The sequence below is a fragment of the Gymnoscopelus microlampas genome (assembly GCF_963454915.1).
Source record: "Gymnoscopelus microlampas genome assembly, chromosome: 5".
NCBI classification, from domain to species: Eukaryota; Metazoa; Chordata; class Actinopteri; order Myctophiformes; family Myctophidae; genus Gymnoscopelus; species Gymnoscopelus microlampas.
The window spans coordinates 5,309,474-5,335,406 of NC_139942.1; the positions used below are offsets into that span (position 1 = coordinate 5,309,474).

A 25,933-nucleotide genomic window follows, 5' to 3' on the forward strand; every position below is an offset into this window, starting at 1 on the left:
CCAATGTTTTCTTAGCTGTGATCTGTTCTTAGGTAAGAACAGAATCTACGCACACTTTCTTAAGAGGATTTTTTTTCTTAGACCCATTTAAGAGGTTTTTAAGAAGATTTTGGTATACTCCAATGTTTTCTTAGCTATGATCTGTTCTCAGGTAAGAACAGAATCTACACACACTGATGAGCACTCTTAGGCTGGCCTTTGAGTTCTTAAGTGTGACATATTTGTGCAAAAATAATTAATTCTCGAAGTTTCTTCAATTCTACAGTTGTATAATATAGGATTTAAATTACAATAATATTTTTATCATATCTTTAGAGCAGCGGTTCTCAAAGTGTGGTCTGGGGACCCCCGGGGGTCCTTCAGGGAGTTTCAGGGGGTCCACAGCAAACGAAGAACAGTTTAATCACTTTAACCCTATTTTATACTTTGTTTGAAAATAGCCGATCTACAAGCTCACAACACGTCCCATTACTGGGCATTTGAGCTTGTAGATCGGCTATTTTCGAGACATTTAGATAAATCTTGAAACATTTTCCCTGGCAGAAAATATTTTCAGGTGGGGGTCTGCAGCCAAATGCATGTCAATTTGTGGGTCCTTGACATTAAAATGTTTGAAACGGGTCTGAAATTACAATCAAACCCAAACGGACCCGGTTGAGTTGAAGCCCAAGCCCCATACCTATACCCACCCGTCATACCCATCCCCATACCCCCACATAGCCCCCTACACCCCTCCTCGCACCACCATATCACCCACCACACCCCTATTTCCACCCCATTACATACCAAGCAGCTGCTACCTTAAAGACCCTCCATATCTACCCACCAGCTTTCAGTAATAAAATGTTTTATATCCACTACTAACGCTACTCCTGAACATGAAATATGGATAATTTTTAACAGCTAATTTCAGCAAATGTACATTGATGTCTAGTGGTGATATGTTGATTAATGTAAGAGAAATAATAAAATAAAATACATTCATTAATTAAATAAAATAATATGCTGTTCACTTCAGAAGTACCTCCACAGAACTATTAATTAATTTATTTTTATGTTTGGAGTCTGGTGTTCCACCATCTGTAGACTTATAGTTTAGGTATTCTTTACTTCATTCTCTCAATTTTATTTCTGTGTGTGATTTCCTGTGATTTCTGTGTGCAGCAATCACACACAGGTGTGACTGCAGGCAGAGCCATGCAGTCATGCCTTATATGGGGATTGGTGGGGCGGCTCCCTGTGGTAATTAGGATGAACTGGCACACCCCTTCAAGTTACGAGGATTGGGATTCATCATCATCAAGAACATAGTTACGAACAATTCTGCCTTTTAAGAACGTTTCATGAATCTGACTCAACTTCTCTTAGGAATTCACTTAGGAAGAAATGTAAGAGGAAACATTAGGAACTTATTGCTGCATGAGGCCCAATGACTGCATCCTTCGCGAAGACCTGAAAGATGCAGCCATTGTGTGGGTCGAGATCATTTTTAAACATGCCAAACCTGTGCTAGTCGGTACCATATACAGACGTCCTAACCAGACTGATTTCTATGATAGACTTGAGGAGTGTTTAGCTAAGGTGGACCATGCGGAGACGATACTTCTTGGTGACTTTAACACAGACATGCTCCGTAAGGAAGCGTCAGTGTTTAAGTCATTCAGGGGGTTTTGTAATCGGCACTCACTCCACCAGCTGATCACTCAGCCCACAAGGCTGAGTGTTTCCACTCAAACTACCATAGATCTCATTCTAACAAAAAGGACAAAATCCTCAATAGTGGTGTTTCTACCTGTGGCATATCTGATCATAACATGATCTTTTGCACCAGAAAGAAACGTAAACCTAAGACCGGTTACCACAAATCAGTCACGATCAGAGACCTCAAAAACTACAAGAGTGAGGACTTAGATCACAGACTAGAGGAACAGGACTGGTCCGACGTTCTAAACAGCACACAGGTAGACGAGTCTTGGCTTGGTTTCAAAACCAAATTCATTCACATTTTGGATTCGGACATCCTTACTGCCATAAAAGTCAGAAACAGAAAGTGTTCTGAGTTTCATAAAGGTAGGATCAAACTCGCCAAATGCTTTAACAAAGGTCTCGAATCCCACATAGCTAAACTCGAAAAAGAGAGAAACAAGGTAAGAAACAAAGTCAATGGCATGCTCTGTTAGCAGAAAAAAGTTACCTCGATGACAAAATTGAGGAAAATCAAAGCAAACCACGAGAGCTTTGGAAGCTATTCAACAACCTACTAGGCTGCAGCAAGAAATTGAAATCCAGGTTTACAAACATAAACTTCATGGCTAATGGCTCTCTCACTACAACCAAACAGGAAGTGAGAAAAATCCTCAACATATTCTCCACGACCGTAGCCTCAGATTTGGTTGAAAAACTACCCCCTCACTCTGGGAGCTATGGTGGAGAGTATGTTGACTCATTTTACGAAAAACAGGGTGTACGCAAAGATGATTTTAAACTCTCCCCTGTGACAACAGATGAGGTGTTTAAAAAATTGAGTGCACTCCAACAACACAGAGCCACTGGACTCGACAACATCCCCGCCAAATTTCTAAAAGACTCAGCCGCCTCCATTGCTCCAATCATTACTCACATAATAAACCTCTCCATCATACAGGGACGGGTCCCTAACGACTTCAAAAAAGCAAGGGTGACCCCTCTGTACAAAAAAGGGAACCAATTAGACCCTGGCAACTACCGCCCTATTTCTATTCTAAGCTCCATCTCGAAAGTCATGGAAAAAATAGTCTATGAACAGGTCGATAAGTACCTTGCCGAGAACAATCTAATTTACAAATTTCAATCTGGTTTCAAAACAAACCACTCCATTGACACATGCCTTCTCTATTTGAACGACTCTATCAAACAAGATGTCGACAAGGGTATTGCGGCATGGTCATGCTGGACCTCCAGAAGGCCTTTGACACCGTTAATCACCCAAGTATGATCAATAAGCTCAAAGCAATAGGTTTTGATGATACGTCGGTAAACTGGATGAGATCCTACCTGGAAGGGAGGGAGCAAGTGGTGGAAGTAAACGGCACCCAGTCCCCTCCCCTCCCAGTGACTTGTGGAGTTCCTCAAGGAAGTATACTAGGACCTTTACTGTTCCTGATATATGTGAATGATATGTCTTCAGCTTGCGACTGCAAACTGTTCCTGTTCGCAGATGACTCGGCTCTGCTGGTCTCGGACAGGGACAGGCTGCAGGTTGAGAAAACTCTCAGCACTGAACTCAACAAGATCTGCATCTGGCTCTCCGACAACAAACTTTCATTACACCTGGGTAAAACTGAATCCATCCTCTTTGGGTCCAGTCCTAACCTTAGCAAGGCTGAGAGTTTCACGATCAAAGTGGGTGATGATGTTATCACAAGAAAGGAGGAACGTACCTACAGATGTGCCACTTCAAAACTTCACACGTTACTGTTCTTTCCCTGAAAGTGCCCTGAAAATGCATTTTTTTCTCCCTTGTCTGCACTTAAAAATGCACTGTTTTGCCCCTGAAAAGAAGTTGTCACTACACACCCCCGTTTTTCCCTTCAACAGACATCCATATACATGAGAACAAAAGAATGTGTGTTGAAGAAGGTGTCAGACTCATTATGAGGCGAAAGGTGATTTGAAGAGGTCCTTGACCAGTTGCTCAAATTAATTAGCGTCATAAAAGCAGTGATCATCAAAATAATTCAGCATTTTAAAAGACCTTCTTTGTCCCTCTTATTGCCCTGGGAATCCCCTGAAAATGTACTGTCTTGGCGATGGCAGGACATTTGAAGTTTTGAAATGGCACATCTGTACCTGGGTTCTATCTGGGAGGCAAACCTCTCCGGTAACAAAAACGCCGAAAAAGTGATCAAAAAGGTCATCCAAACAATACGCTATTTATGGAGGATTGATCGTATAGTCAGTAAGAATACTCTGAAGATTCTTGCAGGGGCCCTCATACAAGGTCATTATGATTATGCATGCACTTCATGGTATCACAACACCTCCAAGGCCTTAAAAAGAAGGCTCCAAACATCCCAAAACAAACTTGTGAGGCTACTTCTTGGCCTCAATCACAAACCCATCTAACCCCTGCTCATTTTGCTAGAATTGGATGGCTTAGGGTTGAGGACAGAGTACAGCAACTTGCTATGGGCCTGGTCTTCAAGATGCGCTACAACATTGGGATCCCCCTGTATTTGTCAAAATACTTCCAAAATGTGAATCAAGTCCATGATCATAACACCAGAGGCAGCTCCACAAATCATGTTCAACCCAGATTTGGCGCAACAAAGGGAATGAACTCGTTCTCATGCTATTCATCAAAAATGTGGAATGCCCTACCAAAAAGAGTAAAGGAGTGTAAAACCCTACTCACTGTGAGTAGTGAAGGAAGCGGTGCCTTTGGGGCGGGGCTTAACTCATTTCAGTTCGTCCCTATTGGTGGTCTGAGTCCACTTACCAAATTTGTACTTGGTAGCATGCTGCAAACTGGAATGATGGCTGTTTAAAGGCCAGCCAATGGGCAGACAGAGGGAGCGGGGCTTAAGTAATTACAGTTCGTCCCTATTGGTGGTTTTAGTCCATGTACAAAATTTGTACTCCGTAGCATGCTGCGAACTTGAGTTATGGCTGTTTAAAGGCCAGCCAATGGGAAGACAGAGGGGGTGGGGCTTGAGCAATTCATACTTGTCCCGTATTGGTGGTCTAAGTCCACATACCAAATTTGGACTTGGTGACATGCTGCAAACTGGAGTTATAGCTGTTTAAAATCCCGTGCTCATCCCGTGCTCATACGGGCGGACGTCCCTGGGGTTCCCTGGACCCCTCTTTGATAACCGGTGGCACGTGTGGCGAATGAGAGGAGAGATGGCATAGGCATCTCCAAGTCCGTGTGTGTGTGTGTGTGTGTGTGTGTGTGTGTGTGTGTGTGTGTGTGTGTGCGTGTGCGTGTGTTTGTATGTGTTGCTTCTTTGCCGTGCTCATCCCAGGCTCATACGGACACACAGACAGACACACAGACACACAGACACACAGACACCGAGTCAAAGCCACGTATAGAGCGGTTGGCACCGCAAAAAATCACACCCTGTGTGAAGGAAGCGGTGCCTTTGGGGCGGGGCTTAACTCATTTCAGTTCGTCCCTATTGGTGGTCTGAGTCCACTTACCAAATGTGTACTTGGTAGCATGCTGCAAACTGGAATAATGGCTGTTTAAAGCCCAGCCAATGGGCAGACAGAGGGGGCGGGGCTTAAGTAATTACAGTTCGTCCCTATTGGTGGTTTTAGTGCATGTGCAAAATGTGTACTCCGTAGCATGCTGCGAACTTGAGTTATGGCTGTTTTAAGGCCAGCCAATGGGAAGACAGAGGGGGCGGGGCTTCAGCAATTCATGCTCGTCCCTATTGGTGGTCTAAGTCCACATACCAAATTTGGACTTGGTAGCATGCTGGAAACTGGAGTTATAGCTGTTTAAAATCCCGTGCTCATCCTGTGCTCATACGGGCGGACGGACATAACATACTGTAGGCTGGGGGTCCCTGGACCCCTCTTTGATAACCAGTGCCATGTGTGGCCAATGAGAGGAGAGATGGCATAGGCAATCTCCAAGTCCGTGTGTGTGTGTGTGTGTGTGTGGCGTGTGTTTGTATGTGTTTCTTCTTTGCCGTGCTCATCCCGTGCTCATACGGACGACGGACACGGAGACAAAGTCAAGTGTAGAGCGGTTGGCACCGCTAAAAATCTAAAAAGTTAAATCTAATAGTAGGCCTATCTGCTTATTTACCGTGTGGACTTGCCTGTGTTTGCCTTGTAAGGTACCTCTTTTTTTAGCGGTGCCAACCGCTCTACACTTGGCTTTGACTCCGTGTCTGTGTGTGTGTCCGTATGAGCCTGGGATGAGCACGGCGTATGAGCCTGGGATGAGCACGGCAAAGAAGCAACACATACAAACACACGCACACACACACACACACACACACACACACACGGACTTGGAGATTGCCTATGCCATCTCTCCTCTCATTGGCCACACGTGCCACTGGTTATCAAAGAGGGGTCCAGGGACCCCCAGCGTTGTTATGTCCCTCCGCCCGTATGAGCACGGGATGAGCACGGGATTTTAAACAGCTATAACTCCAGTTTGCAGCATGCCACCAAGTCCAAATTTGGTATGTGGACTTAGAGCACCAATACGGGACGAGCACAAATTGCTGAAGCCCCGCCCCCTCTGTCTTCCCATTGGCTGGCCTTTAACCAGCCATAACTCAAGTTCTCAGCATGCTACGGAGTACAAATTTTGTACATGGACTAAAACCACCAATAGGGACGAACTGTAATTACTTAAGCCCCGCCCCCTCTGTCTGCCCATTGGCTGGGCTTTAAACAGCCATCATTCCAGTTTGCAGCATGCTACCAAGTACACATTTGGTAAGTGGACTCAGACCACCAATAGGGACGAACTGAAATGAGTTAAGCCCCGCCCCAAAGGCACTGCTTCCTTCACACAGGGTGTGAAGCAAAACTATACAGTCACTGTCATCCCTTGTGTCCCCTAGAGGAACAGGTTGTTAGTGAGCTCCAGCATTGGTTTGTTAAGCAGTGGGCGTAGTTTTGTGTTCTCGCTGGTGTTCTTGCTACTACCTTGCATTCAGAAGTGTTCAGACGTATTGGTAGGCGGACATCTCTGATCGTCTGGCAACAGCAGACTATACCCAGGTGGATACAAATTAAACGTCAGCTGAACAAGCAAAGGCTGGTGTTTCCCAGTGATGACATCTGGCCCAGGGGTGATGAAATAGTGGCTCAACAGGTGCACTGTTGGAAAATAATAAATTTTCAGATCCAATGAGACTATTGAGTCACCGGAGATTGTTTCAAAACATGCTAACATTAATTAACAAGGACACAAGTTTCCATGTTTACTACTGTAGCAAGGTTGTTGTACAGGGTCATACAGAATGAGATGAGCAACAGTACATGGAAAATGTTGTTAATACAAAATAGCCCAATTGTAGTTAAATCTAAATGGACTAAAGTATTCTAATGGCTGGTGTGTTTCACAGTATTATGAGTAGTCATGACGTGTTTTCGTAGGAATTATATTTCAGATAGATAGATACCTATATTATCCCGCAGAGGGAAATCAGTCGCCCAGAAGTGGCACAGCAGCTTAAGGTTACAAAGTTACAGGTACAGAGTAAGGATTGAAAAAGTACTGTTTATTCGTGACATAGGAAATTAAACTAAGGATTGGGGAGTTTTTTCTCATTGGCATTATAACCACATTAGGAACCTGGTCTTGCCCTCCCTGTGTCCCCGGGCAACACTGTCTCACTCCCCAAAAGGCATATTGTGACTTCTTGACCCAAAGTCAAACGGTGACTTGAAGGAGGTACCCTTCCAGTCAAATGATGCCTTACCGGGCACTTCCGCACTGCAGGAACGTGTGCAGTTCTCAGACCCAAGACGGTGTGCCAAAACTTTTTTTAAAACGACATGCCGCTTACATACTTTGACCCATGAAGGAGTACAATTCTTTCTCATCTATATGTAGTTCACCACAATCACCAAACCTTTTTACCAATGTTTATTTACGACAGATAATTGGTGTTTGCATCTCTGACCGGATAACTGCTTTTATTTTACTTAAGTAGAAAACTAAATATATTGCTTTTATTAAAATAAAATAAATCCCACAATTTTGTAACCCTTTTTTCACCCGATGCCAATTTTCTAAGTGATCCTGGGCACTACACTCCCCCCACCAGCCTAGGGAGCCCAGGGCCGAGCTCATGCCTCCTTCAATGCATCAGAGCAAACTGACCTTCCTGTCACCTGACAGGGGGGAGTTTCCTGGACGTAGCGCATGGAAGGAACACGTTATTCCAACCAGTTCTCTTCCCCTCCATCTGGCGCCCCGGCTGTCATGGGGAGGCGGTATAGCGACCAGGATTATATATGTTTTTGTGAGGGTATTAACTACCCTAGGAGACACGGGGAGAACATGCAAACTCCACAGAGAGTAAGCCCATTCGCCAACCCCACCTAGGGTATGGGTGCTGATGACGCGGAGGAGAAGACACGACCCCATCGCCCACAGCGTCCCTGGCGGGAATCGAACCCAGGACCGTCTAGCTGTGAGGTGACAGCGCTACCGACTGTGCCACCGTGCCCTCCTAAATATATTACTAACAAGGTTACCATCAATCTAATATATATTTTATTGTTATAAAATACACAGAAAATTTGTTATCATTGAATTTCCGCTTCTACATCTTGGTGGCACCGCGACCCATGATGGACTTCTTAGTGTTTCTCTCAGGTTTCAAAAGCATTAAATAACACTTCGGTCCAAACAGCGCCACCAAAAGGCCAAAACTAGATGCTAAAATAGCAAATACCTCCACTACATCTGCATATTTGCCTGGAGAGCTGATATATGCTGGGATGAATGCTATCCACACTGCACAGAAGATCAACATGCTGAAAGTGATTAACTTGGCTTCATTGAAGTTGTCTGGAAGATTCCTTGCCATGAATGCTAGGACAAAGCTGAGGAGTGCCAGTAAACCAATGTAACCTAGCAACACTGCAAAACCAACGGTTGATCCCACTTCACACTCATAGACTATCTTATCACTGTTGTATTGTGTGTTTTTATGAGGAGTTGGTGAGGCTAACACAAGCCAGACAGTGCAGATTATTGCCTGGATGGAAGTAAGAGCCAGAACTGTTCCTCTCTGCTGCATAGCACCAAACCACTTCATAATGTCTGCACCCCCTGGCTTGGAGGCCTTGAACACGGCCAACACCACCATAGTCTTTACCAGGATACATGAGACACACAGCACAAAGCTGATCCCAAATACTGCATGCCTCAGCTGACAAGTCCAGAGCCTGGGACGGCCAATGAACAGAAGTGAGCACATGAAACACAGTTTCAGTGACAGCAAAAGTTGGAAGCTGAGTTCTGAGTTGTTGGCGCGTACCATGGGTGTGTCACGATGATAAACGAAGATTCCCAGGACAATGATACATATAAGTGTGCCTAGCAATGAGATGGTTGTCAAGGAGATACCCAGGGCCTCATGGTAGGAGAGGAACTCCACGCTCTTAGGGACACAGTGGTCACGCTGGTGACTGGACCAGAAGTCTTCTGGACAACTGGTGCACTCTGTAGAGTCTAACAAAGACGGAAAGATTAAAGGGACAGACACATAGTTGAAAAATGCACAATCTACGTACAAAGGTTTTCTTAAAATAATTTTAAACAAGGTCCCAAAGTATCTGTCACATTACTTTTCACTTGTAAATAAAACTCGCCAGTATTACACTCTAGAGCTAGTGGGTAAAAACTGCTTCTTGTACAGCACAGCAGTGGAATGGAACAAAATGACAAAGGCAATTAAATCGAGTGTTTCCCTCATTGCCTTTAAAAAAAACTCACAAAAATTGCTACAAAATAATACTTAAATAACCAATACAGCAACGTTTTTCGGTCTAACTAGGTTAACTTTATTAATTATTATTAAGACTATTTTTTGGATTGTATCCTCAATTTGTTGCATTTTTATGTCCAGAGGACCACAATGGAAATAGGCCTTCAGGGTACGATCACACCTAACCTTTGTGGCCGTCTTTTTGCAATAGTTTTCAATCACAACTGAGCGTTGTGTTGCCATTGCACAAATTTCCACAGCAAATCGCTCCGTTCCCATTGAAAACCATTGCAAAAAGACGGCCGCATATAAGCAGAATCAAAGTTAGGTGTGACCATACCCTCAGGCTTTATAGTTTTTTCTTTTTTTATCCTCGGTGATGACACAAATGTTTCCGTGTATTGTTATGTACTAATGAGCTCTTTTCCAAATCAATCACCACCAATCACAACTCATTTAATGAATCAAAAGACTCAATCAATCAATCAATCAACCTGTCTGATTGCTGATTTCTCCCTCAGAACAAGCAATACAGTCAAAGCAGCAGACAGGTTCTCCTTTCCTTCTGGCCACACGGGTTCCAGGGGAACAGCTCTCACTGCACACTGACCGAGGAGGCTACAGAGGAAAGGAACAATGATCAGTTTCAGTCTGAATTACATTCACACCATGAGCTCAACATTAGTTACTTTAGAAAGCCAAAGTGACCTTTTTGGATTCAAAGTCCCAGAAGATTTTGTCTTCATCAAGGATGAGTTCTTCATCTCCGGAGGATGACTTCTTGACCACACCCACATTGTGAACCTTTGTGCTTCCATCAGGGAGCCACACCCAGTTCATGACATCATAAATTGGTAAAGGATCACCATTCTCATCAAATGATACATCATCACCAAATGAAGTGGTGAAGTTGACCTTTTCCAGGTAATAGACAAGCTAGAAATTGTAATGAGGAAAATAATGAAGTATTTAAAGGGGATTACCACTCATTGTCAACATTTAACCATGTCATTTATATAATTTAGGGCTGATTTGCAGCCAAGAGCACAGCAACTGATTTTTTGGGGGGTCATGTGATCAGTAGCCTCGATCTCCAGGCTTTTATTTTTTATTTTTGCTCAAAAATAAAAGCCTGGACCAGCGAGTCGGTGTTCCGGGCATAGGAAGTGTTTCATTTCCCCAACCAACTAGAGTGCAGTGGGCGTCGCTCCAAATGTTGAGTTGACGGGGCGGGGGCTGACGGACAGATCGGTGAACCAATGGGATCACATGCATTCTCTCTCCGGAAATGTTAAACCCGCCCTCCATGCCAGATACCAGACACGCTAGGGCAGTCTATGTGATCAGTGACGACGGCAAGAGTGGTATGCGGCCCGCCGTAGTCAGCCTGCAGTCTCACATGGTGATCTTACCTCCAGCAGAAACGGCTTGGCTAGAAAATAATCCTACGACTTGGCGTTTACAGCCAATTCAGTTATATTGTATACAAGTAGGCCTATGTTTTGTGAAAAGCTATATATAATCATATGCCATAAAGTTGTAAACAGCTATGATTTACTTGCAAAGCGAAGATATTTTGTCAACTTAATCTGAACACTCATCTCTTCAAATCTCTTAGTTACACCAACATCGTTCATGTGAAGTAGTTTGTTTTTGCTTATTTATTGAAATGATAAAAATCGCTATAGTTTGAACGCTGCATGGGTCTCCGTCTCTCGGAGGGGGCTCTGAGAGCTCCCCGGAGCCGCTCTGTGTCGCCGCTGGTTGGGGAGAAATACACGTATTGTATCTCCAGCCAGCGCCAGTTGGCTACATCCCGTCCCTCCCTCCAGCTGAATCACAGTAGCTCTATTCGCTAGCTAGCCCAGCACAGCAGAGCTAACCCATACAACGGCACTTCAAAATGAGTAAACTCAAGCCATTTTCTCCGAAGCCATGGGGAGGATTCCCGAGGATAGGAGAAAAGACTCTGGATATTATTACAACCAAAAACACACCGACAAGGACTCATCTTGACTCTGCTCTACTAACTTCCTGCTCAAAGTGGGAGATGCGCGGTGCGTCCTCTCTGCACCCCTCGCTCACAGTAGTTGCAGGTTGAAGTTGGATGACTGACAGAGGGGCGAGCACATAAAGCTTTTGCCCTGTCTATAATAATCAATGTTGAACAACTACGTGATCTATTTATTGGCTGAAATTAATAGTTTGTTTAGAAACACGCTGCTGCAGTCCCGCAGTGTGTACTATAATCTCCATGACCATTTCTCCCTGGTCAGCAAGAGCCTCTGGATGCCCTGAACCTGGCCCGAATTCAAACTAACCCCCCCACCGGACATCCAACGCAGCGATTTTTATCATTTCAATACATCTAGCATAAGCAAACTTCACATACACAATGTTGGTGTAACTTAGAGATTTGGGGGGGGGGGGAGTGCGGTATATATTTTACATACTGTACAGACATTTACATGTCAAACCATGTCAGGGAGAGACAAAATGCTTCTCGCTGTGGTGGGAGGAGCCGTAGAGAGGGGAGTTCAATACAGTCAATAAGACTACTACATTTTGAATGATAAATATAATATAAAATATATCCCAGGCGTGGTGTGATGTCATCAAAATATTAGCTAATCCGATTAGCCTGATTAACCTTTTTTTGGACGTCATAACACTTTTAACACTTTAACACTTGCAGATGCTACAGATGCTAGGTTAATTTTCTACCTGGTATCCTAGAATTTACAATGTACAGATTATTATTTGTTGGCTCGCTGCAGTGAGCACACACTAGTTCTTCCCTCTTTATATTTTAATAAGTGTGCTTGCGAATTCTTCCCGCAAATTTCGTCTCGTAAAGGCGCCCGCACGGTTGACGCAACCCCCACAATATATACATACACTTTTCTCACCTCACCTCACTTTAGAGCCACATTCTGGCATACTGTTACGCAGAAACATGATTTGAACGTGAAACAGCACACTCTAACAGGGACTTTATCGTGGTTCAAATCGTCACAAGTTTTTCTGCAATCACAGTTCAAAGTTTGGGCATTTTAAGCTAACTTTCAAACTTAGAGTAGGCTAGTATGTCGCCTCACTAAGGAGAGGGTGGACACGTCTGAGGTCTCCCCCGGAAATCTACCAAACAAATCATTCTCACAGCCAAAATATTCTCCTTACACGCATGTGTTTTGGGCATTATGTACTTTACTAAGTCAGTGGCCGTAGGGCAGCAGTCAGCCGTCACCCCCAGGGTTCCTTAAGGATTGGCCAACTCCAGTTTATTTGTAGCACACACACACACACACACACACACACACACACACACACACACACACACACACACACACACACACACACACACACACACACACACACACACACTCAGGCTTTTCTCTTTGCAGATGAGTAAATCCTGGGAACAAGGCTAATAGACAGACATTCCACTGGTTATCAAAGTGTGGTCTGGGGACCCCCAGGGATCCTTGATAGGTTCCCAGGGGGACTTGCTGATCCGCCCCCTCTGTTTTCTTATTGGTTGGGCTTTAAACAGCCATCCCATCAAGTGCAGTGCCTTCTGGATGATGACCCGTGTGAAGGCTGTGCGCATGTCGTCCTCCGAGATGATTAGAGGGCTGGTCTCCTCTGCTTCCATAGTAGGTGTTCAGTTCGTTGGGGAGGGAGGCAGGCGGGTTCACTTCAATTCTGTTTTTTGCTTTGCCTCCCGTCAAGTTGTGTACCACCATTACACACCATTCCAACTTTGCAGTGTAGGCCTTTTTCGCCTTCCTGATGGCGCTGTTTAGGGCTGCGCGTTGCTGTCGATCCATGGTTTCTGATTGGGATAGATCCGAACTGTCTTTTTTGGAACTATGTCGTCTATGCACTTACTGATAAAACCAGTGACTGAGTCTGAGAGTTCAATCCCAGCGGCGTCCTTAAACATCCCACAGTCAGTCTGGTGAAAACAGGATTGGATTGGATCAGACTACCAATAGTGACAGGTTGTAATTGCTGAAGCCGCGCCCTCTCTATTTCCCTATTGGCTGGGGTTTAACTCATTCACTGCCAGAAAAAAACATCGCCTATAGCCGCCCCTGCCAGCGATTTTCGAGTGAGTGACCTTTGAGAAATCATAGAATGTTATTCTTTACAACGATCTACCAGCCGATGGCTTTAAAAGACGTAGTATGGTCTTGCAGACTCGGAGAAAAAATGATGGTGCCGCCGCAGTTATCCATTCCATAGACAAGGAAAGCAACAGCAACAGAAAGCAAAAAAAAGATTTTTCCAAATCCTTTAACATGGAAGCAAACGGGATATATATATTTTTAAATTACGTAATTTCCGGGTCAATCCTTCTCTGGAAGTAAAATAGTTACTCTTAGGTTAGCGGAGAGCGCCATCTAGTGAAAAAAAAACAGGCGTCAAAAGACGTATTTGGCGATCTGGGCTTTTGATTTACAAACGTCAAAAGACGTCTTTGGCAGGGAGCGAGTAAAACAGCCATAACTCCAGTTCGCAGCATGCTACCATCTCCAAACTTGGTTTGTGGACTCAGACCACTAATAGGGACGGGTTGCAATTGCTGAAGCCCCGCCCCCTCTGCGTTGCTATTGGCCGGGCTTTAAACAGCCATAACTCCAGTTCCCAGCTAGCTAAAGGCCCCAAACTTGGTGGGTGCTCTGAGACGGCCAATAGGGACAGGCTGCAATATGCAGCCAACCCTCCAGTTCCCAGCATGCGACAGGATTTCCAATTTCTTAAAATTATAATCCTTCCTATTTCCGGTTTGTCAGATTCACGTTTAATCAGACGATAGTCCATGGCGGCGTGCGTCAGTGCAGCGGCTTCTCGGCTACCGGCAAGTGTAAGTTTTAGGGTTAGTAACACGCATGGCGTGGTAAAGTGTAGTTTTTCAGAACTATTAAAACTCGTAAATCCTTGTGCTGATTAAACCAGACCTCACGGCAGCGTTGGGCAGATTGAGGCTACTGAGGACAGCAGGCTGGAGAAGGGAAACACACCGGCAGAGAGAAAGGAGGAAGTGGTGTGACAGGAGGCAGAATAGGGGAAAGCGAGCCGGTCTGTTATCCAGGCTAAAAGCTAACAGCAGACCTGCTTTGCCAACACTTTTTCTGGCAAACGTCCGCACTCTAAACAAGACAAAGATGATGGCGCATTCTATAGGTGTGTGGTGGAGAGTACTCTCACAATCTCCATCACCACCTGGTATGGGAACTGCTCTGCTGCGGACAAGAAGGCACTGCAGAGGGTGGTGAAAAACGCCCAGAAGATCACCCAGAGTAGTCAGAATCAGAATCAGAATCAGAATCAGGTTTATTGTCACATCACAGGTTTACAAGGTAAAAAAGTGGGTGAAATTCGTTTTTGTACAACACTCCCATCGCAACGTTAAATTCCGTAGAAAGAAGAGTGGGGAGAGAGAAAAAGAAGAGGGGTAGGGGGTTAAGTGGGAAGGAGATCAACAGAGAACAAGAAGGCCAAAAACAAGTTATCTACATATTTACAAAGTACCTGAGATAAGAGACAAACTAAGGTGCCTGAGCATAGCAGCAATGTATGTATACTGTGCATGATATACTTATAGACGCTAAGGTGCTTAGAGAGAAAAAAGAGCGCAATAATAAAAAATAAAAAAAAGTTTGTGCGTTATACATGGGGATTAAGGTGCAGAGGGTCAGTGCGTGTTCACCTAAGGGTGGACTGACCCTGGTATAATCCGCAAGTAGCTCCATGAAGGAGAGCAACAAAAAGTAATCTTTAGCATTTTGACTAAAGCTTTTGCCACAAAGAGTACAATTAAAGCCTGTGTATCAACATGTGTTTCTTAAGATTAGCATTTTGACTAAAGCTTTTGTCACAAACTGTACGTACACCTGAAGGGTATTTTTTCGCTGGTATGATTCCTCATAAGTCCAAGTCATTTTTCCTGGTATAATAATCCACAGGTGTGTTCAGGAAGAGCCAGAAAAGTCTGCAACAAGCTGGGCAGTACCGCCTGTTGTCAGGCTGCTGAAAAAAAAGGCTCATGCTCCATTCAGCATTCTGACAGCAGCCGGGTTAAAACTATTCCAGAACCTGGTGGTGGAACTCTTGATACTGCGGTAGGTCCCCTTGCCCGGTCGCGGTCGTTGTAGGGTTCTGAACAGTCGGTGACTTGGGTGGTACTTGTCCTTGATGATGCGCTTGGCTTTGACCACGCACCGCTTCTTGTACAGATCCTGAAGCGCTGGGAGCTCGCTTCCCATTATTCGCTCTGCCGATCGCACTACTCGCTGTAGGTTGGTCTTCTCTCGGGCAGTGCAGTTCCCGTACCAGGCCGTGATGCAGCCTGTTAGGACGCCTTCAACCGAACTGTTGTAGTACAGCTTGAGGATGTGCTGTCCTACTCCAAGCTTATTACATTACATTACATTACAGTCATTTAGCAGACGCTTTTATCCAAAGCGACTTACAATAAGTGTATTCAACATAGGTAGGGAACGAAAACTACTAATCACCAGAAGTTTTAAGTACATTTCCTGCTAAAACAAGCAACCAAGAGTATACCTAGCGCTAAGGTAAAAGTGCAATATATCAGCTACCTACTTTCTTAAACAGATGAGACAAAAATGGCAAAATCAAATGAGCACGAGCTAAAACAAATAAGTGTATCGACTAAACAAGATCCAATAAAACAATACAAAAATAAAACAAGAGTTCGTACAACTAGTTAACAACAAGTAGGCCAGGCAAAGAGGAAGGATAGTGTTTCCTGAAGAGGTGGGTTTTCAGCCTGCGGCGAAAGATGGGCAGTGACTCTGCTGTCCTGACTTCAGTGGGAAGTTCATTCCACCACTGTGGGGCCAGAACAGAAAAAAGTCGTGACCGTGTCGATCGACCAGAAGGACCGTTGAGTGGCGAGGGAGTCAGTCGCCCCGAGGTGGCAGACCGGAGTGGTCGGGCAGGGGTGTGGGCATTGACCAAAACTCGGAGGTAAGAAGGAGCTGTTCCTTTCACTGCTCTATAGGCTAGCACCAGGGTTTTAAACTGAATGCGAGCTGCTACGGGGAGCCAGTGCAGAGAACGGAGAAGGATAGTTGTGTGGGAGAACTTGGGGCGGTTGAACACCAGACGAGCCGCAGCTTTCTGAACAAGCTCCAGAGGTCTGATGGCTGATGCCGGAGCACCAGCAAGGAGGGAGTTGCAGTAGTCCAGGCGGGAGATGACAAGAGCCTGGATGAGCACCTGGGCTGTTTTCTCCGTGAGGAAGGGGCGAATCCTCCTGATGTTGTAGAGGAGGAATCTGCAGGACCGTGTCACTGATGCGATGTTAGCCGAGAACGACAGTTGATCGTCCAGGGTCACACCCAGATTCTTCGCAGTCCGAGTTGACGTCACCACAGCATTCTCAATGGTGATGGCCATGTCTCGGTGAGGACAGCCCTTCCCCGGGATGAACAGGTGCTTCAGGTGGTTCGTCGACATCCACTCCGAGATGTCAGCCAGACAAGCAGCAATGCGTGCCTCCACTTGTGTGTCAGAGGGGGGGAATGAGAGGATCAGCTGGGTGTCATCGGCATAGCAGTGGTAGGAAAAGCCATGGGAGTGGATGACAGCACCAAGAGATGTAGTGTAGAGGGAGAAAAGAAGAGGACCCAGAACCGAGCCTTGGGGAACCCCAGTAGTGAGCCTGTGTGGTTCTGACACAGACCCTCTCAGCATCACCTGGTAGGAGCGACCCGTCAGGTAGGATGCAAACAGGGAGAGTGCAGAGCCTGAGACACCCATCCCCTCGAGGGTGGAGAGGAGGATCTGGTGGTTCACTGTGTCGAACGCTGCAGACAGGTCCAGGAGTATCAGGACTGAGGAGAGAGAGTTCGCTCTAGCGGCATGGAGCGACTCCGTCACTGCCAGGAGGGCAGTCTCTGTCGAGTGACCCACTTTGAAGCCCGACTGGTTGGAGTCCAGGAGGTTGTTCTGGTGGAGGTAGGAAGACAGTTGTTTAAAGACAGCACGTTCGAGAGTTTTAGATAGGAAGGATAGAAGGGAAACCGGTCTGTAGTTCTTGATCTCAGAGGGGTCAAGTGTGGGTTTCTTCAGGAGGGGGGTGACTCTGGCAGTCTTGAAAGCAGAGGGAAAGTAGCCAGACGTCAGAGAGGTGTTAATAAGGTGGGTTAAGAAGGGAAGGAGTTCAGGTGCAGAGGACTGCAGCAGAGGGGATGGGACCGGGTCCAGGGAGCATGAGGTGGGGCGACTAGAGGTAACAAGGAGAAGGACCTCTTTAGAGGAGAGGGGAGAGAAGTGGGATAGAGAGGGTGGGGGAGAGGGAGGAGGAGTAGATGAAGATAGGGAGGGAGGGGTGGAAGGCAGACAGGTGTGGGTAGTGCGCAGGGCATCAGCCGGGGGAGGAGTGAAGGAGGATCGGATATCGTTCACCTTCTTGTCAAAGAAGTTGGCGAAGTCGTCAGGGAGGAGGGAGGAGGAGGGCGGAGGGGGTGGTGGTTGCAGGAGAGAGGAGAAAGTTTCAAATAGTTTTTTAGGGTTGGAAGCAGAAGCCTGAATTTTAGTGCAGAAGAAAGCAGCTTTAGCAGCAGATAGAGAGGAGGAAAAAGTAGAAAGGAGAGTTTGGAAGGTAAGAAGGTCCTCCGGGAGGTTGCCATTTCTCCATTTGCGCTCAGCCGCTCTCAGGCTCCGTCTCTCAGTACGCACTGAGTCCGACAACCAGGGAGCATTCAGGCGGCGGAGCCAGTACAGTCTCTGCTGAGCCTTTTTCTTCACGTGTGTGGTGTGCATCTCCCATTTAAGGTCCTCCTCGATGTGTACTCCGAGGAACTTGAACTCGCTGACCCTTTCCACTGCAGCACCGTCGATGAGGATGGGCGCATGGTCTCTCCGCGGCCTCCTGAAGTCCACGATCAGTTCTTTGGTCTTGTCGACGTTGAGAGCGAGGTGGTTCTCCCGGCACCAGAGCGCCAGTGAGTTGATCTCATCTCTGTAGTCAGACTCGTCGTTGTTTACGATTCGGCCTATCACTGTCGTGTCGTCCGCGTACTTTATGATGGTGTTGGAGACATGTGTGGCTATGCAGTCATACGTGTACAGGGAGTAGTGTACCGTCAATTGAGGACATTTACACCGGCAGGTGTAGGAGCACTGTGGCCCGCATTATGGAGGACCCCACTCACCCGGCCCATAAACTGTTTGATCCTCTCCCCTCGATAAATGCACTTTCGCAGTTGCCTCACTGCGCTTTTAATAATAGTATGTCATGCTGCCATGTTATCTGTTCTGATAAATGATGGATGCTACTGTTTTTAATATGCTGCTCAGTTTTACTTCATTGCACTTTAGGATTTTATGCTTAGGATTTTATGCTTATTAGTTATTTTTATTGTACACTGCTGGTCTTGAGTACGATTTTTCCTGGGGTGTGAAGTTCAATGGTGCAACCATGAAGTGGATCTCTTCACTTCTAGTTTTACCAGGAAGTGGTCGTACGACCCAACAATGAGTAATCAAATTGAGTTAGAAGTTCCATAATTGAGTAAAAGTACTTGGTAGCAATTTATAATATGAGCTATATCCTAATTAACCATTTATAAAGCATTATTCATACATTACTAAGCATTAGTAAACACAATTATAAACGTTTCAACTACACACTATGTAACATTAATGAAGTATTAGTGAATAATGAATTCATCATGAATTTATCATTTGTATAGCATTATTCATATATTGCTAAGCATTAGTTAACACAGTTATATAGTGTTTTATTCCCAATGAATAACCTAATCTTAATTTGCTTCATGATGGTATTGATATTTTCCATACCACTACTTCTATCTAAATTATAAATGCTTTATAAAGCATAGATAGTCCTGACTTTAGATGGGCTCACACAAAATACTTAATTAACGACTAGTAACTACCTTGATAAATCACAAGTTTGAGTATTACTGTATAAGAGCGTACATTTGTACACATAATTATTTAGACTTGGTTAGTGAGTCAATACACATTTATAAACACGTATTCATATGCAAACTGCTTAGTAAGTTTGCTTAGTAATTTTTGAATAATGCTATACAAATGATGAATTCATGATGAACTAGAAAAAGTGCTTCTCGGAGCACAGGTCTCCGCCAGGTCAGGAAGGTTATTGTGGGCCAGCAATGTTTGGAATTTGTCAATCAGGAATATAAAAAAGCGGACAGAACCATCTTGCTCACTTGACTCTAGAGATAATGTGTACCGATTTGCATGATGTTTGGACGAATTTTGTAGGAGTAATATGAAAAAAGTGTTGCAAAAATCGGCCTTCTGGTGTCGCTATAATAGGGCAATGTTAAAAGGGTGGCATGTTTTCTTCAACGTCTGCGTGCAAAGTTCGACCGCAATCGGATGCTGCGTTCATGTTTTGCGGCATTTTGTTGAAAACGGGCCACTCCTGCAAACTTGTCAATGTTAGCCAATGAGGATGGAATATGAAAAATCAAACAGATGCATTTTGATCACATGACTAGAGATTATGTGTACCGATGTGAGTGAAATTTGGATAAAATCTGAAGGCGTAATATCCAAAAGTGTTTTACATAAGTCGGTGCAGTTATAGTTAAAAACGCAAATCGGCAACCGTATTAGACCGTATAGCAACCATGGTTCTACCAAACGTTTTGGACTTTTAAAGTTAGTCCACTGAAATGCTGATTCTATTTTTGTACACATAATGTATATGTATGCAAAAGTATTCTATTCAATAGAATTTCTGTTAAGCTTATTAATGCTTTTAAATGTATATTTCATTTAAAGTTGTAATTGTATTTAAACTTTTTGTCCCTTTAAATGCACATTCTGCTTGAGTAAATGTTCTACTGAACTTGCGGATGTTTTCAGTGAGCCCACGCAGTTTATGCAGGAACTGATGTTCTAGTTATAAGAGCTGGATAAGAGCATCAACTAAGTGCTTACATTGTAAATTGTAAGTGGTCAAGTGTGTGTGTGTGTGTGTGTGTGTGTGTGTGTGTGTGTGTGTGTGTGTGTGTGTGTGTGTGTGTGTGCGCGCGCGCGTGTGCGTGTGCGTGTGCGTGTGTGTGTGTGTGTGTGTGTTGTTTCAAGATTTTCAAGTGGTTCCTGATCCCACCCCTGCTCTATAGAAATGATTACTATCACAATATAGAGCTTTAACAAAAAAAAACAGAGTATCCAAGTTAATGCTACAAACACTGATACACATTTACTTCCAGGCAATTAGTATTACCATACATCACAATAAGAACATTAGTTCTTTAATTTAATTGAATGTTAATATATTGTATTTTATGTTGATAATTGTCAACAGTATCCATATACAATCATTATTATTCATAATACATTAATAATGCATTTTTCATCCTACTATGTCCATTTTCATGTGTTTTATCATATTTACATTATTCACTATTAAGCTAAATGTGAGTCCAACTAGAAACACTTAACAGGTAAACTGTGAATTCATATCATACCTGCCATAGTTGTATTGTCTGCATACTGGCACAGCTGTGCCCAATGAAAGGCCCTCTTCCTGGCACACATTGCAACATGTCATGGAGGGCATGGGCCAGAGCATACACGGCCTTGTACACATTATACTCTTGCCTGAGGTCAGACACATCCAACAGTGGAGTTTCTGCTGTTCCTAGGTCCTCTTGTCCAGTACACACCCCTCCACCATTATCCACCCACTCTGTAGGAAGGGGTGCAAACTTACACTGAAATGTGTGCTCCCAAAACTGCCTCACCTGAAGAAACACAAGTAAGACTTAAAAAAAAAAAAAAAAAAACGGTTTAATATGTTAATAATTATATTAATATAAATTAACCAAAAATACTCACAATGCTATTTTCATGGCTGTTGTCAGGCTCATTGTCAGGATGTATTTTTAACAAGAAGTCTTTAAGACCTGGTATCTCTCCACGACGGATGGCAATACCCAGGGTGCCTCTCAGGTACGGCATGAAGTTAGGAGTCTGGAGTATGGCCAATGATGACCAGGCCTCACTGGCCATCCATTGTAGACCTGTCACATTCTGCCTTACCACCTATTGTGTTGAACAAAATATATTAGTATATATCATTTCTGTTCGACAGAAACCAATTGATAGTTATTATTTAGTCACAAGCTCTTGTTAATACTTTTCATATAGGTTCAAAACCCACAGACTTTTTTAAGAATTGGTTATAGCAGTAAGATGTTTGATTAGTGTTATAATCATCTGTTTGCTTATTGTATACAGAAGCACTGAGAACAAAGGTAAATAAGAACATGTGTAAAATAAGCACACAATTGCTGAGCATTTAAATTAAAGAATCTAGAGAGTGATTAAATTGCTGAGCATAAAATTAATTCTGAAATAATGTGTACATTTCAATATAGCTAATTTCATATTCCTTATAAGTATCATGAATAATAAACCAAACCTCCTCCAGGAGTTTAGGCATTGGGCTCTTAAATAAAAATGCAATGACCACACGAGCTGTGGATTTCTTCATCACAGAGACAATCCTCTGAAGTTCCTCTGGGTCAGAGTCTATGGGCACAACCTCCACATATGCTAGACAAGCCAAACCAGACTGGGCCAGCTCAGACTGGAAGGATCTGAAAGCATTGTGTCCATAGTCATTATCAATGAACAGCAATCCTACCCAGGTCCACCTGAACCACCTCATAATCTGGAGCATAGCTCGCACCTGGTTGGGTATAATGGAAAGATACATGCTTAGGCTACAGTATTCACATAGTGAATCTCCTACAAAGATTCCACAATAGAAAAGGTCTAATCATTCTCTTTTGATGCTGTCAATAAAGACCTTTAGCACCAGTAGCAATACTAACAAAATTATGCAATACCGTAATAAACTCAATAGAGGCAGGTATTTGTCAAGTATGTGGAACATGTATATACATTGGCTATTTGAAAAGAGCCAAAATACAAGCTCACAACTATGTGAGCTTGTAGATCTTTTATTTAAAAAAAGAAGAAATCTGTGAACATTTTGAAATATTGTGGAAACATATGACATGACATGAACAAGTATGTGAGAACCACTGTACTACTATATACCAACATATCTAAAGTCTCTATAAATTCACCTGGAAGGCGTCACTTGGGATTGTCCTAAAGAAGGATGGGAACTGGTTATGGTCACTCAGACAGGCACAGGTGGCAGAGTAACTGACCTACAAGAGGTACAAAACATAGGGTTCTAGGGTTAGGGTATACAACACAGTATGAAATAATCAACAACTGTCCACTGCAAACAGAGGATAAGAGCAGCATCAGCCCCCCCCCCCCCCCCCCCCCCCCTCTCTGCTCCAACCTTCTGAAAAGCTGCTTCACGCTCCATTCCAAATTTCCCGGCTCTGTTCACATGCTCTAGCTGAAAGTCATATAGCGATACAACGGTGTCATATGGTTTCAGGTTGTAAGCTTGTAGATCGGCTATTTGTGGTACTTTTGTGTGACACTGTACTATGACAAAGTAGGGCATTTATGTACGAAAAAGGTTTCTGCTCGACAGCAACGATTATGTTCTATGTCTTTCAAGCTGTAAAAAAATACTAAAAACATTACGTATCATAGTTTAGATTAATACATAACGAAGAACCAAAGTTAGGCATAAAATATGTCATGGTAAAAGGGGGTTCAAATAGGAAACTTACCTGGGGCACTCTGTATAAACCTAATATTCTAGCAATAGCAATAGAACTTGATGACTGAGCAGCACCCACAATTCCTAATACTGGAGGGGAGCCAACACATCTCTCATCCAGATGAAAACGATCCTCTCTCCCAGTGACCAATGACAATGCTGCATTTAATGTAACTCCAAGCGTCAAACAGGTATCATAGATACTAAATCCCAGAGTCACATTAGGTAGTAGGCTGCTGTTTCTGTTGATCTCATTAATGGCAAAGGCCATGATCTGTGCAGACCTGAAGCCATCAATGTAAAATCTAACACACAAAACTCCACTGTAACTTTGAATATTAATATTATGGTAGACATTACATCAACTAATCCTCTGGTGTCAAAACATGTTACCTATTGTCTTGCTTGCTACTGTATTTTTGATACTCACCTATTGCAAGTGGGCTCCTGTTGCTTGGAGGTGAAAGACAACTCCGGTTGGACAGAGCGGAGATGGATATAAATCAAACCACCCAGAATAAAGTCTCCAGCCTTGTACATTCTGTTCAGATTAAACTGTTTCTGTAACTCACAAGAAGAGGAAGATGAGGAAGACAAAGCAGAGAATGAAGAGAACAATATCAAGATCAAGTACATGTATGAAAGCAGGTGTGTGTCTACAGAAACCCTCATGACTGTCCTCCTCTGTCTAAAACCCTCCCCCCTTTCTAAATCCATTGTCCAGTTACTGCATTTTATACACAGTGCCGTGTCATCCCCTGTGTCACCTTATGCCACTACGTAATCATTCACACCAGAGGCAGTAGAGGCAGGGCTTAACAGACACTCCGCCAACTAGTTACTATTGCACTGGACCATTTAATGTGGTTATCTACTGTACCTGACAGGCCCCTGTCATGTGGGGATGAGTGAGATCACAGGCAGGCTCAAATGGGGACCCTCATCCACAACCACTCCAGCACCACCCACCCAACTCAGCTCTAACACTTTTCAAATAAACTCAAATATATTTTTGAGTTTATTCCATCAACCTGTTTTCTGTGCATTTTGTGCACAAATCCCTGAATGGAAACACTTAAAAATAAAAACATAAAAAACAGTTTTGTGCTTGAGGGGGTGGATTTTGGGGCTTTATCAAAACCATGAAATGCGCAAATGGGGGATGGAAACACTTGGCGAATAGGTTTTGAAGTAGACAGCATTGAACTTGCATGACTATCACACAGTTTATAGCTTAATATATTTTATTATAATTAGCCTAGAAGGCTATTATAACCAAGTAGGCCGGTAGTTATTATTCATGAGTAGAAGCCACGTTGTGACGTCGGGTTTAATAACCAAACGCATGTAGCCCACATTTCAACTGTAGGCCTACCAAAGAATATATTCAGATGACAAAATTAGCGTAACGAATGATGTCATTTCGTGAATATATTCCATAAAGTACACTTTAATATAATCATATCCTCACCTTCATGAATGAGTTTATGTGCGCAACTTGCGGCTCCATTAATTAAAGTCTGCACACTTATTGTCTCCGCCAGGCCGAAGGCATGGCGAGAGAGTATGTTTTACCCTCCGTCCGTCCGTCCGTCCGTCCGTCCGTCCGTCCGTCCGTCCGTGTGTCCGTGTGTCCATTTGTCTGCGAGCGACTAATCTCCGGCACCGTTAGCCCGGTCGCTGTGAAACTGGGCCTATTAGAGCGCCACCAGGAGGCCAATTTGTGCAAAACAAATTGTTTTACATTACTCCTACAGATTGTATCCAAACGTCACGCAAATCGGTACACAGTATCTCTTTAGTCATGTGATCAACACGGATCTGTCCCATTTCCCATATTCCATCCTCATTGCCTATAGGTTGACTTCCAAAGTTTACAGGATTGGTCCGTTTTGAACAAAATGCCTCAAATCATGAACACAGCATGCGATTTCCGTGAAATTGTGCACGCACATTCCCACTATGCCAAGGAACTAATGCCACTTCAAAACTTTCAAATCAGCCTCATGGTGGCGCTATAACAGGCCGATTCACGTTTTTACTTATAACTGCACTGATCTGCGTGAAACTTGGCACGCACACTCCCTAGAGGCCAAGGAACAACCTTTGCCCTGCATTTTTTACATCTGCCTTTTAGAGCTTCACCAGGAGGCCGACTTTTGAAAAACATTTTTTTTGCTCTTACTCCTTCAGATTCTGTCCAAAAATCATGCAAATCGGTACACAGTCTCTCTATAGTCATGTCATCAAGACAGATGTGTCCGATATTTCATATTCCATCTTAATTGGCTAACATTGACTTACAAAGTTTGCAGGATTGGTCCGTTTTGAACAAAATGCCTCAAATCATGAACGCAGTGTGCGATTGCCGTGCAATTTCACACGCACATTCCCACTAGGCCAGGGGTGGCAAACTGGTGTTTCGGGGGCCAATTCCGGCCCGCGACGTCGTCAAATCTGGCCCGCGAGGTGATTTGAAAAAACGGCATTTAATACTACCTCTAATGGGAAAAAAAACGAGAGAGAAAAAAAAAAGGCAGGAAAAAACGCCAGCGCCCGCCAGTTCCTTACTGAGGCTGCCTGGGGGTTGAATACTGGACAAACTTGTTATGTGCGAACAATGGACAAGCCGTGAAGCCACAGCCAAGGTCATTAACATATAGAGGACCATCACCATTCAACTCTACCTGTACTGGAGAGAGCGCTTGTTCAACAGCATCACAAATCCGGTAAAACACCGTTGTTTGGAGAAGTATATACCAGTTGCGTCTCTCATTTG

The 25,933-nt window shown here is 44.0% G+C and overlaps 2 protein-coding genes across 2 annotated transcripts in view; both read right to left on the bottom strand.

Annotated features, from left to right (window-relative positions):
* The window catches only part of LOC311044852 (extracellular calcium-sensing receptor-like), a gene marked incomplete at both ends in the record, with an annotated part of 94,554 nt that overhangs the window by 14,349 nt on the left and 54,272 nt on the right, over positions 1-25,933 (bottom strand). The gene's annotated exons all lie outside the window — the stretch shown is intronic.
* LOC311045905 (extracellular calcium-sensing receptor-like) lies at positions 8,286-24,052 on the bottom strand (the record flags this gene model as incomplete). Its single annotated transcript, XM_084057979.1, has 8 exons — positions 8,286-9,199; positions 9,950-10,073; positions 10,164-10,391; positions 20,966-21,241; positions 21,336-21,542; positions 21,922-22,099; positions 23,585-23,715; positions 24,035-24,052. The coding sequence occupies 8 exons, from the start codon at positions 24,050-24,052 to the stop codon at positions 8,286-8,288; spliced, it is 2,076 nt and encodes a 691-aa protein (XP_083914105.1).